Below are 16,315 nucleotides of genomic sequence, written 5' to 3'. Positions count from 1 at the left end.
TCACAGGTGGATTTATAGTGAAATTATTACCTAATAGCTTTTATCGCCTGTGGTTTTCACTACAGTTCAGCAGAAGAACTTTAATATTGCTTCTTGACAGTTTCCTTCCTATGATTTTAGTGATGGAGACTGCGAATGTGGTCTGTTAAATATACTTTGTTGTTGATCTCACTTCCATCCCACAGCACATACAAGACTGGGGGCTGGTGGTTTCCTATCTGAGTTTCCAGCTGCTGCCTACCTACAGTATAAAGCCACAGTAGTAAAAGCCTCCCACATCGTGTCAACTATAAATTGTCCGTGTGAGTGATGCTTACGGTAGCTATGGAAACCTAATATAATAGATACCCCCGCCCGTGCCCTCGCTCTCTCTCTCTCTCTGCCAGTCTCTGCCTATGTCTCTCTCCCTCTCTCCAGCGACACCAAAGCTCTTTAGGCTACTTTGCGCATGTACGACCAGTCAAACCGAGCATTGCATCGACTCCAAGATGGCGAAAGCACGTCTGGCTTGCCTCCTGACTCTCCTTTCAACTCACTGTAAGTACAAAAATGCTTCTAACTGGCTGCTGCTTTACCCTCTTCTCCTCGAAGAACGTGGTCGTCACGTACTTTACTTCTGCATCTGTTTGATAGAGATTTTACACCAGCGTTGGGCTAAAAAAATAGAGGTAACACTATCTGAACGCAACTAACGTTAAACTCAAGACAGACTGACAGCAAGCACGGTCTTCCAGACGTGAAGTAGATATAGTTAGTAATTCTCTTAACAAAATGATAAATATAGTCGCCATATTTAATACAACTTATTGTCAACATGACTGGCAAATGTACGGGTCAAGTGTTGTTTTTAAGCAGCTATTGTTTCTCAAATCCATCGCCTACTCTCCCTAACAGTTTTATGGGAGTAATGCCGCTGTATGTAAAATAAACTGTCTGTGTTAAGCTACATATTAGCGTAGCAAGACCAACAGCGTAATTTTTTTTCTCTAGTATCAGGTCAGCACATTTCAGAGTCTGGTTAAGCCACCACGTTTTTTGTCCTCACTTTGGAAAAAAGTTTCAGCCTCTCGCGTTTAGAGGGAGGCTTCGTGTCTGTGAATCAAATATGAATTAAGCCAGTTTCCTAACCCGTGCCGTTAACTATTTAACGTGCGTTTGGAGCTGTGGTGCTGGCGGAGATGTTGGAAGTAGTGATGCGAGATAACGGTTTTTTCTGCGGGCGGAAAAAAGCAGGCTGTCCGCGGGAGGAGCCAGCCAGGCCAGTGAGTGTCCTCTACCCCCTCCTCCTCCCGCTGCTGCTGGACCCTTTCAAATCGCTCCAGAGCTGAGCTGGTAAACAGAAACAGCCGTCGGAAAATCAATTCGTTTCACCCCGAAAGGCCCAGTATCCTCAGTTTATCAGTCCTACAGTTGGAAACGATAAACGCACACCTGTAAGAGCCGAGCAGTTCATTTAAATAGTTATTCTCGAGCCGAAAATCCCTCTGCGTGCTATTAAAGTCATTTTCATGTTTTGAATATACTTGGAGGAAGAGCAAAGTTAAATCATTACTGCTGTATGTGATTAAGAATTTAATATTTTCTCCAGTGGTTTTAATTGCATGGTTTTAATTATAAAACCATGCAAAAAGCCACTTGTTGCTGTGCGATGTAGTAATTTTTTGATAATTTAGTTTTACTCAACATTGCTTTTTTTCTTGGAGCCTCACAAAGGCACTCAACTGTTCCCAAACTTTTATCGTAGTTTATTTCAAAATTTAGTAAAGATTCAAAATCCTTGTAAAGCTTTAATATACATACTGAAATTTTTGGTAGATTTGCTTCAGGCCAAAAAGAAGGGGAGATAGTTCATAAATTGAAGCAGTGGGTGGTTAGCAGGGATTTACCCATGCATCCCTGATACAGACAATGTCTTGTCCCTGACCCTAGTGTAAGGTTCAATGGTCTGAAGTGCTGCTTCAATTCATGAAGTCATTTTTAGAATCTTGGTTTATAAATTCAAGAAATTTAGTTTTGTTTTAAGTGTAAAAATGTTTTTGAGAAACATATTACTGTACAAAAAATAGTACTTTTTTCTGTCTATGCATGAATAAATGTGCTTTGGTTGTAATGTCACCACAACAGCTTGGCATGAAATGTGGTGCTGGTTTTTCCCTGTTTCCCCTCGGACATAGATTAAACAAGGTGTGAGAGGATAGACATACAGATCAAAGGGAATTACAAACATAAGAACCTCCTGTGATCTCTCACCTGTGTGAATTGGCTTATTCTCTTAGCTTTAATTAGGAAAAGCAGTGGAGCTGGTTTGAAATCTGTTGCTGTACTGTCAACACTGTCTCTCTTGACATATCTCTAGGCTGTGTGCAGATTTTCTTTCCCAAGCTAAACATTTCAAAGTCAGTACTCTTAACGATGTTCCCCAGAGTAAATTTGTGACAGTGCATGATAGCAGCACAATTGACATTTTCAGGGGGGCAGTGAACTGGCGAAGATTTAAGAATTTCTTTTGTCTTGCCTGGACAGGGCTTAGCCATGTGGCCGACTGGCTCCCAGCCAACATCGCCGCTGTCTTTAGAAGCAGGACAAATCTGGCTAGACTGAAGCTGGACACAAGCCCTGTTATGAATTACGAAATGGTGGTGATAGGCACTGATTACTAATAGGTACTGACTGTAATTAGAATGTTTCTTGTATTTGGAATAGCTCTGCTCCAAATTCAGTTTTTTATGTTTCATAAAGTGAGTAAGAAATTAGGAGAGGAATGAGTGTTCTGTTAGGCTTCGCTTCATGTTTTGTAAGTCACACTCTGTGTTATTTCTGTGTCTGTGAGAGGTGCTTGTTATTTTCAATTCATGACATTCTTTGGGTAGCTATCGTCTTAATGACTATACAACTCTAGCCATTCCAAGTGAAGGCTAAACACAGCACGACTGAACATAGCTGCAAATATCAGCCCAGTCATCTGTCAGCACAGTGAAAGATGAGGGCCATTGTTATTTTAAGTACACATGCTTATAACAGACTTTCCAATCTGATCCAATGAAATGCAATGACATTTTCCATCGTAGGCTTTACCTGAGCCATTTCACTTAAAATATTCTAAAGAAATTGGTACAGACTTGAATACCACTTCTGCCCGAACCCTCCTGCCAAGATAATGGCCCAGATATGTGGGAGCTTGGAAGCTGCTCAAAGTGGATTAGTACTGAGCAAATATAAATTTTGAGATCACTCCTTTGACTCTTAAAAGAAACACCTACGGGCATCTGTACATTTCAGACCTTATGGCTGGTTTTTGAAATTGTGTGGATCAACAAGAGCAAATTTCATCATTTACAAAAAGTATAAGTGTAAGAACCTGATCACTCACAATCACTACCTGAAAAGGAGACTCATATCATGCAATTGTTGTCTTAGACTCGATCAGCTTTCCAACTTGATCCAGTGTTGAAACGGATTTCTCCTCCTATACAATTGACATTTTATGACTTGATATTATCTCTGTTTTCACCCATGGCTGTCAGCCTAACCCAACTGGACCCCTCACTTTATCTGAATTGATAAGATAAGGGAGAAATCTGTCCACTGGATTGTTGTTGACCCTCTCCTGTGTTCTCTGTTGATAAGTCACTGCATCACTCAGAGAACTTTGAACATCCGCTAACCCACACATAACTGGGGTGCTCAACGAATTATGTTGCTCAGCGCACTCTGAAACATTTGTCTAGATTCAAGCCTACTGTTGTCACTTTTTTCATTGTTTGGCCTGTGTAGCATAGCCGTTTGGAATGGCAGGAGTCGGTGTGCCCCTAGATAACTGCTGATAATGGCTCCCCTCGGAAGTGCATGTTGTCAGATGTTTCCCTACCCACCCAAAGCTTGTGAGCAAATGTTTGAAGCACTCTCTGAATGGCATGTACGGCCCCTGTGGGCAAGTCATATACAGTCTGACATTTTACTGTGGAGACAGTAAATGGCAGAGTAAAACAGGGACAGATAAACAAAAAGGATTCCCTTGCTGTTCAGCATTTGTTTTTTACAAGTCAGGAGTTCTTCTTTCCAGACACCTCTGACTGAGAGGTGTCAGTGGAATAACACATTTATCATAGCTGTCATTTTGGACTTAGCTCAGATGTAACAGCAGGAAGGAATTCTGTAGTTATTATGGGCTGGTTTGTGCTCAAAGCCTAACTGGGAGATATATAATTACTTTTGCATAATCACACAATTTTGTAATCATTTTTAAATCACTGCAGTCAGCCATGTAGATATCTGGGCAACAACCGTCCCTCCGTGGGATATAGTCAAAGTGGCACATGGCTCTTACTGTGGAATGACCCGAAACAGCTGAGCAGGAGTGGGTGGTGGTGTTTTGAGCAGCGTCGCAGGCGTAACCAGAAATATCTGCTGTGTCCCTCCCAAACCTGAGTGTGCAAATGCAGCATTCCAAATAGAAAACACATGGAGGGAGAATCCTTCTCATCATATGCGCACTGACTAACAATCATAACCACCTGTTTTCCTAACAGATAAAAGGGACCCCTGTTGATGAGTTGGCTAAGGTCAGAGCCGAAAGGGGGAGCTGTGAAGAAAGCTCAACAGTAGTGCTAGTCAAAGGCATTCAGAAATCAAGCTGGGTGTGACCATACATCTCCTGAGGCAGAAATCCATTTTAACTTGACACAGAGAAGGATTCAGCACCCTGCTTTTATCATTTTTTGCTTGCAGGAACCCACAGCAGATGCTCAGGTTGAAAGGCAAACACTAACATGCTCACGTTCCAGAAATGGCAATGGCATGTGCGTGCTTCAAATGTCAATAAGACTACCATGTGAAAGAACCATAAACTAGAACCAGCCTTCAGGCAGTACATACTGGCCAGAAACTCCATATGAAAATATTATAATTGTCTCAGTGTGGAAAAGGAATGTTTCTTGCAAGGTGTTGTCAATAAACTTGGTCAGATTTACAACCAGAGGCTCGGACAAGAGTTGGATTCATGAGAAATAGGAGTTAATTGTCATCCTGTTAAGAGTAATGAGCTTTTGGAAATTATGGCTCTTCACCATTATTAGGCTAAAGTGGTTGTTTTTTTGTCAAGACATTATTATTCAGTGTTTAAACTACTCTAGATCAACAGCATAATCTCCATGATACCTTGATACTGGCTGCCTGAGCTTAGAGTGGTTTCCTGTTTGATGGTGTTTAGCTGTTGTCACATGGTCCCTAAGGGGAGTAAAGCACCATAGTGGTTTTCTGCTCGTGTGTTCACTGGATACTGATGGAGTACATCAATAGGTCAAAAGAGACCGCCATCGATCAAACATTGGGAAGCTGTCAGCTTAGTGAAATAATTAAGGGTTTCGTTAATGATATGGCAGAGGCAATGAACTACATGTGGTTGAGCCGCTGTCGGTCAAAAAGCAAAAAGCTTTAGGCTGCGCTCTCACTGAGAGTAATAATCAGATAATTGCTCTGGATTCATCTTTTGTTTACCAGGCTGTAACAAAAGGGCAATTACCGTCTAAAAATAGCCACAAGGCAGAGTCATCTGACAACCTCAGGTGTTTGATCACAGTTCATTCCTAACCATCGGCCCCCTCATTAAGAACATCTAAGGTGATAATGATTGTGGACAAAACTTATATACAGTAGCTCAGCAGTATCTCAAGTTTTTCGTTTCGGTTCCAGGAAACTTTTTTATTAATGTGAATTATAATAAAAACAATGGAAATAAAATAACATTACAGCTCAGCCTGATGATGTCAGGTCACAAAGGGATTTCAACGACTAATAATGGCAGGAACCAGACCCGGGTAAGCCCTAATATCAAACTAAAATATTAAAATCAACTCTAAACGTAGGCACTGTCTGGCTAAAAGCTTTCCCTCCTCTCTTTGAATAGGATGGGGACAGCAGACAGGCTTTTCGGTTTTGAGCAAAGTTTTCAGTTTTCAGTAGAGTTTCAATAGTAAAAAGAAATAAAGCAGTGAAACAATCTTTATAACCTGTTCATGAAAAATGAGATGGGGTGTTTTTTGTTTTTTTAAAATCTCTGTCCTTGTAAATCTATGTAAATATTTTAGAACCAGTGAAATGGAATTCAACTCATCTGATGATACATAGCCATGATAATAAGAAGATATCAGGGGGAGCTCTGGGTTGATCATAACCACAACTGTGTATGTGTGTTACCTTGGAGACTGGACTGCAGGTCTTCACCACCCAAAGAAGTGGAGCAAAATGCCCTGCCTCTCAGAACAGGAAGCTGAAGAACATTTGGCTGTTGTGAGAAGAGATTTTTGTTTCTTGGTCTGCATCATCGTCTTGGAACACAGTGATATGGTTGAAAATAGTCATTTTCCCTTCATGGTTGTTTGGGAAGATAACAGACAAGCTGCAGTGTATGGTGTATGAAGACCTCGTCTGAGCAGTATCGATAACAATACTGCAAATAAGCCTGATATACCAATAGTTGTTATTACCATGAGGACTCCCTCTGTTAATCAGGAGCAGTTGTGCTTGAAGCTCATTTCATTTTCTTACATCTGGTAGTGTGTAATTATGAGGGGGACATTCACCCCCCCCCAGGCTCATGCCAGGCCCTCATCATGCTACTGCGGAGGAAGTAGGGGTTGTGGATGCACCTGTCAGACAAAATAAAAAACATGTAATGTCTAGTTTGTTAAAAAAATTTCAGGAACATGCTGTGATGTCAATGACTGAATGAAGCTGTTTGACAGGACGTCATGCTAATAGTTTTGGGTAAATCCAGCCATTTCTGAGGATGAATGTCAGATGGAGGACTTCATGTGGCAACCTCTGGGATGCAGTGTAAAATGCGATCAAAAGAGCATAGCATAGAAATGGGGCCTGGTTAGTGAGCGAGACCTGGACCTTGATGTGCTCAACTTAAAAATGATAAAATGAGGAAATTATTTATTACATGCTGGCAAGACTGGCATTTATCCGACTCTGCAAACACTGATTGTGGCTTGGGAATGATAACCAAGTTCTAAAATATATCTATAAAACCCTTCTAATTGAAAAGAAAAACTAATTTTCTTAGAGGTTAGAAAACCATGTCAAAGCATGATCCTCATCTCTTAAAAGAGGGACTCAGTAGCTCCATACTTGACAGGACAGTCTGCAGAGAGGGGATTTCAGAATGCTTGGGGTAAGACATGACACAGAAATCTTGGTGCTCCTCCAAATGAGTTATCAGTGATGATTAACTTGTGTGTGTGTTTGTGTGTGCGTGTGTGTGTGTAACATTAACAGTGGTGATGCAGTGGATTTCTCTGTAAAATGTTTCTTGCTGGTCATGCTGGTCACATGTTGGCTTTGTTGCTTTATTAGTTCAGTGTCACATTTACTATTGAGAAAATTAGGGTGAAATTTATAATCGATAGATAATCAATTATATAACATGATAATAAAATTATAAATAAAATAAAATAAAAGACTTTATTGATACCATTGCCATTAGCGATTCTGCTTATTGGCCCGATTCTTTATTGATTCTCTTAATGATTCCTGATCAATTTTCTGCGTAGGAAAAAAATTAGGCCAACACAGGGTTTTCTTCAGCATCAACGCAACTGTTTTATTATCTATGAGTCTGTCATCATCTAAAATGGTTGAAATGAGAGAGTATTTGAAATGACCATTTTATAAACATTACAATGAGCACTGCCGTCATCTTTCTTCTAGAAATAAACACCCAGTTTTCCCACTACATTCCTCTCACCTTTAAAACAGTTTCCTCCATCTGTCAGTCTAACAATAAGTAGATCTATACAAAACAGAATGAGATATAAACAAACAATATTTATTGAATAGAATAGTTTTTATAGAATCTTAAGATAAGTGAATATTAACATTAACATAAATAAGAAATTGTAGAAAATATAAAATATAGAAATTAATAAAAATATAACACTGAGCTTTGGCTCTGCTGCCTGGTAATCAGCCCAGTTCTCATAATATTATACAATTAGCTTTGGCTATACAGTGTAACCTAAGCCTATAGACTATGGCTGCAGCTTTGTTATTCATTTTATCAGCTGCATCAGGCCCATTCAAACTGGCTCCCCCACATTTCCTTATATACATTTTCAAATATATTGTAAAATTCTATTTACCAAGAGATGGGTATCCATATTGCCCAGTACACCCAGCTAATCAACATTTCAAATTCTAAATTTTGATCAAGAGTCCATGTCAATCCGTTGCTTTCCATCAAGCAGTAGTCCAAAGTTGTGACTAAACCTTGACTGAGAGAAAGCTCGAGATTCATTTCATGTACGTGCAAATGAACGCATGTTTACACGTGATGTGATTTTGTTTTCATAGCTGCAGTTTATAAACATTGTTGCCTGTTGAACAAACATCTTAAATAGTTGTATGTCACTCTCCCTTTTGTCAGTCACAAATTCACAGAACAGAGCCCTGGAAGTGGCTGGTAAACAAGACACAGACAGACCAAGAGATGCAATGCCCAGCGAGGTTAACAAGATAGACAGACTAGAGAAAGATGCACTGTAAGCTAGAACATCATTGAAACGTTATTGTTATTTTCTGACATTGAACTTGGAGAGAACACAAGTTTACCTGATTGCTGTTCCTGCCATTTCATGGTAACAACAGTTTCATTGTGCTTCTTTTCCTTTTCATGACCAGAAGGAAAGTTCCGCTACATCCTCTCATCGAAGTTGTAAACATATACACCGGCTTTGACACAAGGGAGAGGTGGGCTCTGCTACTGTAGAAAGCCCACCAGTACCATCCGAAATACAGTGTGCATTCAGCTGCCTGAAAAGATAGAGTTGGCAGATTGTAACTGGAGTATCTGGCCATATGGTGTGAGAGCTGTTCCTTCTGGGCTACTTAGTGGTACATATGCTTTAGATTGAACTGGAATTGATAGCACTTTTGATAGAAAGTCATCCAAATGGCATTGATCTGAATGGTATTGATCTCTTACACCAGTGGCTTTGAGGCCAAATGAAAGGTAAAAGTCCAGATGCCAAGACAGTGATGAATACCTAAAGCTGAGTGCTCTGGCTCTGCATCTGCTAAAACTTGCTCATCAGTTGTGTGAGGGACTACCCTCATTCCAAGTGTTGTTGAATGGAACAGGAATAAATACTTAAAGAGAGTTGAAATGGTTGATATCTAGGAGCATTAATGGAATTTCCTGATTCTGTCAGAAAACATCACGACTACCAGGATTGTCATTGCTTTTTAGACTTTGCTGTGAATCAGGCTAGAGTAGAAGCTCAGCATACACAGCACTGTTGCCACATGTGTGAGGGCATACTTTAGGTAAGTGAGTGCCTCAAATATTTGACAGGATACCAGACATAGATGACGAGTTTGTAACATGGTGGCTGGCCCCTGTCTGAGCTCCAATAGAAGGGGCTTTAAATGTGGGTTTGCTTGGTTTCGGTGTCATACATAGCAACAGAGGGGAAAGAGGAGAAAGCAATTTGGGTGGATTTCACCGTGACTCAGTGGTTTGTCAGGCCATTGCCGTCATTGTAACAGGTTGCTCAAAATGGCCAGGCTGCAGTCTCAAAGCTGATCACTGACTTACAGTAAGTATTAAGTTGAGACCATCCTATAATTTTAGCTGTAGACCCTTAATGGAGACTTACGTTAACCGTTGTCATTAACAAGACTGTCTACCAAACAGCAGTGCTCAGAAAAGCATAGTATTTTAGATATACAGTACTTTCAACTACTGTCCTCTTTATTGCCCTGGGTTAAATGATGGAAAACAAGAAAAGGGAAGGAAATTAAGTCAGAACATTCTTAGCCAGTGAATATTCCACAGCCCATCTGTGTTTAGAGATTTCCTGAATTTTCGATGTTAAGATTGTAATTAAACTAAATTGTCAGTTTCTCAACATTAAACCTCGGATCCTCTGAGAGAGCAGAGAGTTATTCCCGAAATGACCATGTTATCTACTCTGCCATTTCCTTTCTCAAGACTGCTCTACTTCCAAAGTCAGATTAACATATTTATACAATGGTCATTATCAGAGCTTAAAAGGTAACCTTAAAAGAACCCATCTGGAATGTGAGGATTCCTCATAGGGCCAAAATAATATCATGGGATTATTATAAGAGATTTTTCAAGAAAAAAAACTACTATTGTTGTGTCGAAGGACAAAAAAAACTCAAGCCATAAATGTAGTTAGAGATACTTTAATGAATGGGGTTAACAACTATATTTTTTTTTACCTTGAAAAAGAGCAAACACATGCAGTTCAAACACACTGCATGGTCACATTCTTGCATTTTTGTCCTTTTTGAATTTTCATAGTGAAACATTATACAGAGAGAAAAAAATTAAAATCAAAAATCAAACCAGGAACACTTAAAGTCATTGTTGAACTTGCTCTCACGTGCCATAATAGGCAGTTTATCCCTGCTTTTTTTTTATTTTAAAAAAGTACTCCACCAATTTAGCATTACACTCCTGTAACACTATCAGACTCATGAGGGACAGTTTTAAAAAAAAGATCAAAATAGAGAAAACAGATATTTTTTATTCCATGCATTGTTCTTCATTTTCAAACCTGGTGCCTACATTACCCATAATATGCCTACATTACCCACGATGCAACTTGACCACCCAGTGACTTTGATCTGTAAAATCGGTTGAGTTCCACTTCAAGTGTAGTGACTTGAGATTTTAATAAGATATCAGCAGATAAGGTGGTTGCACCTGCTGCTGAACAGAAAATTGTAACTGTATGTAATCTTGGTTGAAACTTTTGTTTGAGTTTGGTAGAGATGTCTTGCCAGGGAGCACCAACATAGAGTTTTTAAACTTTGAAAATGGACATTGCTAGGACAAAATTGCACCTTGCTCTTCAGGTGTTGGACTAGTTTCTTGATTAGTTGCAGCCTCCTTCTCGTCTTGCTCAAATCTAAACGCAAAGTCATCTCAAAGATATTCTCTTGAACCCAAGAAAACAGAGAGCACAGATATGCAGTTCCTAAAATATTCAACATACAAAAGCAAAAGAGTCAACAAATAATTTATTGAGAAAATAAGAAACAACAGCAGAAAACACGAGAACAAAAGCCATTTAGTCGGCAGGGGTAAAGTTTACGGAGCACACACAAGGCCTTTTTGTGAGAGGTGAACAAGTGGAAAAACATACAACAGGCCACCAAACCCTACACCCACCACACCCCACCCCAAAGTTGAATCCGCAGCTCCCTCACAGCCATTCATTCTGGCCCAATCTGGTTTGAGCTAGAACAATGATCTTATGGCTTTATGAGCTTTCCACCACAGCCAGTGCTTGGTGTTATGAATTCCCCCATCGCTCCCCAAGGTCACCCACCACCCCCTACCCCACCCCACCCATCCGTCCTTCACTTCCTTTGCCGAGAATCACTGCAGAATTGAGCAACTGTACAGTTTTATCTCAGATCATCAACACTCAAGATCATCAGTGTACACATCTGTGCGTGGCTTCCTTTGGGGCAGTTGTTAGCATGGTAATGTTGCTCAGTGAGAAGCTCAGTCCTGTAGTCAGGGATGAACTCTGCAGGCCTGCTGTGATGTACTGGTATCCAATTTGAATGTCCCAGCCAGATTTGAGTGTAACAATCATTATGAATGGAAAATAACCACCTCTGCCTATTCTGTTATACTGTTTTCCTTTCAGTGTTGAGATTGATGTATTTAAGCAGACTGAGCCTAGCGTTTTGTCAGTCAGTGGTAGTCATGGCTTGTCAGGGCTGGGCCTGCTGAGAACACTTCAGTGCAGTGGAATAGCTCTGGATTGTAGTTCCACGCCACTGTTTAGTTTTTTTAGTTCTGGATATTCCTCACTGGTGGCAAAAAAGCTGACTAGAGATGCTTGTCTCTAATTGATTAAATATTCTGCTTACTGTGACTAATGTTTGCTTGTACTGAGTTAACGGGTTATTTTTTCCAACATGCAGCTGAATCATTTTACATTTATGTTGCATATTAATTAGCAATATCTTTATCATTTGGACAGTCAGAAGTACGACAGATAAACCTAATGGGGTTTGAATTTCTTTCTTGGATCAAGACCCAGATGTGTACAGGTTTTTGTTTTTCTATTTGCATGTAAACACCAGAAAGTGCATTATAATCTTCTCCAAAAAAAAATTGCTGGATTCATAGCTGTTGAGAAAAAAATTCTGTTGAAAATTATTTTTTTCTCATTATGTTGGTGTGTGGCATTCAGCTTTGTCTTGATTGTTATATAGAACCAAATTTTCTGTGTAATGAACATAATGAACAGGGGAGCATGTGTATGCCATAGCCCTCAGAACGCGACAGAGCAGTTATGTTTGACGCAAGCGGAGACAGCAGGTGACTGAGGTCGCCAGCTGTCCGCTATTCTTACCATGAAAGCGCTTTGGAACTTAGCCATTGTTTCCCGGACCAGTAGGTTGCACTGTAACTGTGCTCAGCACACCTTTCCTTCCTGTGTGACTGTACACACAGTGGCATAGGTCACGTAACAGCCTGGAAACAGAATGGGTGGCATGAAATGGTCGGCCGTTTGGCTGTCTGATGCCTTTGTCTGGTATTTCCCACGGAAACCCATCAAGGATTCCTCCCTTAGCAGGTGATTGAAGTGTGGCTTCAGCGGGAGGGTTACCAGCAGGAGCCTCACATGGTTTCCCTCCCCAGCTGTTGTTCAAGTAACATTCCCTGTCCCACAGCTCAGCCAGCCTGTGCAAACTATTTGAGTCTAGAGTATGCCTTTATTCACATTTGTTGTCTGAGGGGGCTGCTTGTTGGCAAATTCTTGTTTGGTAATTGCACACTTTGATGTCTCAATATATATTTTTGTTTTTTTGACATGGTAGGTTCATGATGTTCATAAACAACTATTTCTTGAAATGATAACAGTCATGATTAATTACCAGTTATGTCTCTGACAAAATGGAATTTGAAAGTCTGTTTTGAGTATATGGCTTATGAGAGCAGGCTTCTCCACCCTTTTAGTTAGGAGTTACTGTATATCAGAGATTGTAATAAACACATATCAAAACAAAAACTTTGATGATTTGTTGTTTGGATTCTGTGTGAAGTCATGTAGTTTTTTGTAAATATTTAATATTTAATTATAGCCCTCTCACATTCAAACTTCCTTGAGGTTTAAATACTCAAGACAATAAATGATTGCTTGTAGCCTATTTTACATATTCCAGCAAGTTTCTACATCAAAAACCAGAAAGAGCTTTCCAGATGGGTTCCTAAACAAACACAGAGGAGAGAGTGGTGTCTCTTTTTATAAATGATCATGCCCTTGTACAATTACTTTCTCCGTTTAAAGTCTTGTGTTAAAAACAGGGCATCAAGTGACCCCAGCCCCCTCAACCACGGCTGCCTGTCAAAGCTCATTTCACCTGTGAGCAGTCATCCCACACAGTCAAACCCTTTTTGCAACCTCACATTCTGCACTCCACTTCATGTACTTCACATTAGTGCTTACTAAGGAACAATGAAACAGTCAGAATTGCTTCCCACAGCATTATACAACAGGCAGGCCAGTTGCCATAGTTTGCGAGGGCTTGTTTAAAGGAAATCTTTGTCAAAGAGTGAATCTTTGCAGCGGTATCGTATTTGACCCTTAACTCTTTGCTTGACCATGCTGATTTACTTCTCTTTTTTTTCACAAAGTCAGCAGGCACGCCTTTCTGTCTGGTATTGAAGATATTTAGTGACAGCAAGAATCAGATACACTTCTCTAAAACTTCCTTATATTGTATTTCCATAAATAGTGCCTGGATTTTGTTAATTGGGATTGATAAACTGATTTAGAAGCCTCAGTGTATACTGTAATTATACAGTACATCAGCTTCTACTGCTGGAGACTGTTACTTATCTCAGCTTAATGGCATGTTGATGGCTCTTAAAACATAAACGAGTTAGTAATGAGTCATCTGTTGAAAAAAACAGAAAACATGTGCTGTTGTGAAATTTGGAGCCCCAGGAACATATTTCAATGCTAGTAAACTGTGAAAGAAAGGCTTTCTGAAATTATCGTCTCCATCAGTAATCAGACACACATCATGTCAATCTAACCACCATACTTTTCCAGTATTCAGGCCTCCCCAACACAAGATGCTTTTTACACCAGAATGAAAATGAAGGCCAATTAATAAGCTAGGCAGTGGGAACCCACTGTTATAAGAGTAGACTTTAGAGATACTGGGATTTGTCCTGGGCCTGCTGTTTGAGAGCTGATAGCATCTTGATGACTGTGCTGGACCCTCCTGGGAGGCCCTCTTATGAAGACTTAGTAAGCTTCCTGCTGCTCTCACACATTATGCTCCTGAGTGCCACAAATGTGCATCTACACAGTTCAAGACATGAGTGCATTTGGCTACACTCTTGTTGTGTGTATTTAATGCACTGTTACATTTGTCATTGGCATTCATGCTTAGTTGCTTAGTGTCATTTCATAACTATGAGCCTAGATGAGATGACTCCCAGTGCAGATGCATTACAGAAACACTGAACTCCTGTCCATGCTGTAGATATGTGCAGGTTGGGGAGGTACACAACGCATGAAGGCAGTAAAAAATAAAAGTCAGCAGAGTTGTATATAAAGATGTTGTGCCCCTAAAGGCTGCATTGCAAAAAAACACCCTTTCAGTTCAGCTCTTTTCAGCCCACAGCGGGCATCCTTGGAGCACGCAGGAAGTGAGGCAGATTAAACCTTTTGGACCTGCTAAGTCAACATGTCTCTGCTGTGTGGTGTTGTGTTATTGTTCAGTTGTCAGTTGAGCCTTAGCTCATCGTGGTCAGCTACGCTCACTGTCCACGCACTCAACAATGAATGCTTATCTCTGCAGGCTGTGGCAGAGTGGCTCAGCTAGCCCTATATCTCTCTGTCAGAATGCTGGCCAAATAGGGCATTATTGGGTAAAGGAACTGCTGGCTGGTCAAAGCTGCCAGATTAGCCTGATATCTGCAGATATAAGTATTTCCATATCTTTATATGTTGTAGAGGATTTATTGGTTAATCCTTTGTGGCATGCTAATGGAAAGCTGTAAAAAAAAGGATGAATATTTCTATTCAGGATCAAATGTGTGTGTTTGTGGGTGTAAGTACATCAGGTGGGGGAGGTTTTGGTGTCTGTGGTAGAAGGGAAATGCAGCAGAATGTTATCCAGGGATTTACCACCATGCATTATTATCTGACCAGTCCATTGTTGACTCGCAGGGAGGATATAGGTTAGTGCACAGTAGCAATAGTGCTTTATAAAACCCTGCTCTAGCGATCGGTTTAAAATGGCGTCACAATCACTGGACTCTTAGAATCATGAAATAATTCTGCCCATAAGCCAGTGCTGTAGCCATACAAATGTTTATTTTCATCATGTTTCAAAAAGGCCTGCGTGGAAATTGCATTCCTAATTAGGATTAAGGAAGGGGTCAGGCAGCCTGGACTAGAATGTGAAGCATTTGCAATGAGTGCTGCTGATGCCATCTGTGCAGAGTGTGGTGAGGAGCTAATTCTGGCGCTGAGTGTGGTGCGATTTAACACAGATTTTTGTGGTAGCAGCTCCAATTCAAGCATCGGATTTGACTCTCACTATAGCCCAAAAAACTGTTGCAGTGAGTTGAATTAGCCCCCATCCCTTCCTGTTAGATCTCCTTTAAGCTGACACCATGGCGCTTCTCAATTCATTTGGACATCCAACATGTGTGGCATGTCAGAGTGTTCGCATAACAGAGATGCTGCGCCAGGGGAGGCCCGCTCACCCTCTTGGCCTTATGCTTCGATCTGTTTTGACAAGGCGTTCTCACTGCCTCCCTCAAGAGGCTGACCTGGGCTAGAAAAATGAGCAGCCAATTATTTCATCATGAAGTATGGTCAAGGTTTCCCTGGGTGCCTGTGAAAGGCAGGAAGAGCTACCGCTGCTTACACTTCTTACCTGTTAGGGATCCCAATTAGCAGACTGCGGGGGCTCTGGCTGGTGCTGACAGCCACTATAAATAGTGCCTGGACATATGATGTTAACCTGTTCTCGCTCTATTGAGGAACAGGTCATTATTGCAAGATACTGCCAGTGATTGTCCACATCATCGCTGAATTGCACTGACATCAGTTGAAGTTTTAAGACTGAAACATAAATGTGTCTTGTATCAACACTTGTAAGTTTATTATCCCAATTCCAGTGCTTGTTTTAGATTTAGTATTTATGTTGCCACTGACACAGTGAACACAGTTTGTATTATTTTATTAGTTAATATGTAAAACATGATAAAATTATGCAGTAAGTGTGTCTACAAAAG

General features: G+C 40.5%; 1 protein-coding gene across 1 annotated transcript in view; it reads left to right on the top strand.

The window, feature by feature from the left end:
* Positions 1-446: 446 nt before the first annotated feature.
* Positions 447-16,315, top strand: part of jam3b (junctional adhesion molecule 3b) — a 35,887-nt gene continuing 20,018 nt past the window's right edge. Inside the window, exon 1 of the mRNA XM_040150952.1 lies at positions 447-537. Coding sequence (XP_040006886.1) covers positions 489-537 — 49 coding nt within the window. The 5' untranslated portion in view covers positions 447-488. The remainder of the gene's footprint in view (positions 538-16,315) is intronic.

Source organism: Xiphias gladius, chromosome 17 (assembly GCF_016859285.1).
Source record: "Xiphias gladius isolate SHS-SW01 ecotype Sanya breed wild chromosome 17, ASM1685928v1, whole genome shotgun sequence".
Lineage (NCBI taxonomy): Eukaryota > Metazoa > Chordata > Actinopteri > Istiophoriformes > Xiphiidae > Xiphias > Xiphias gladius.
This window is presented reverse-complemented; position numbering and strand designations above follow the sequence as displayed.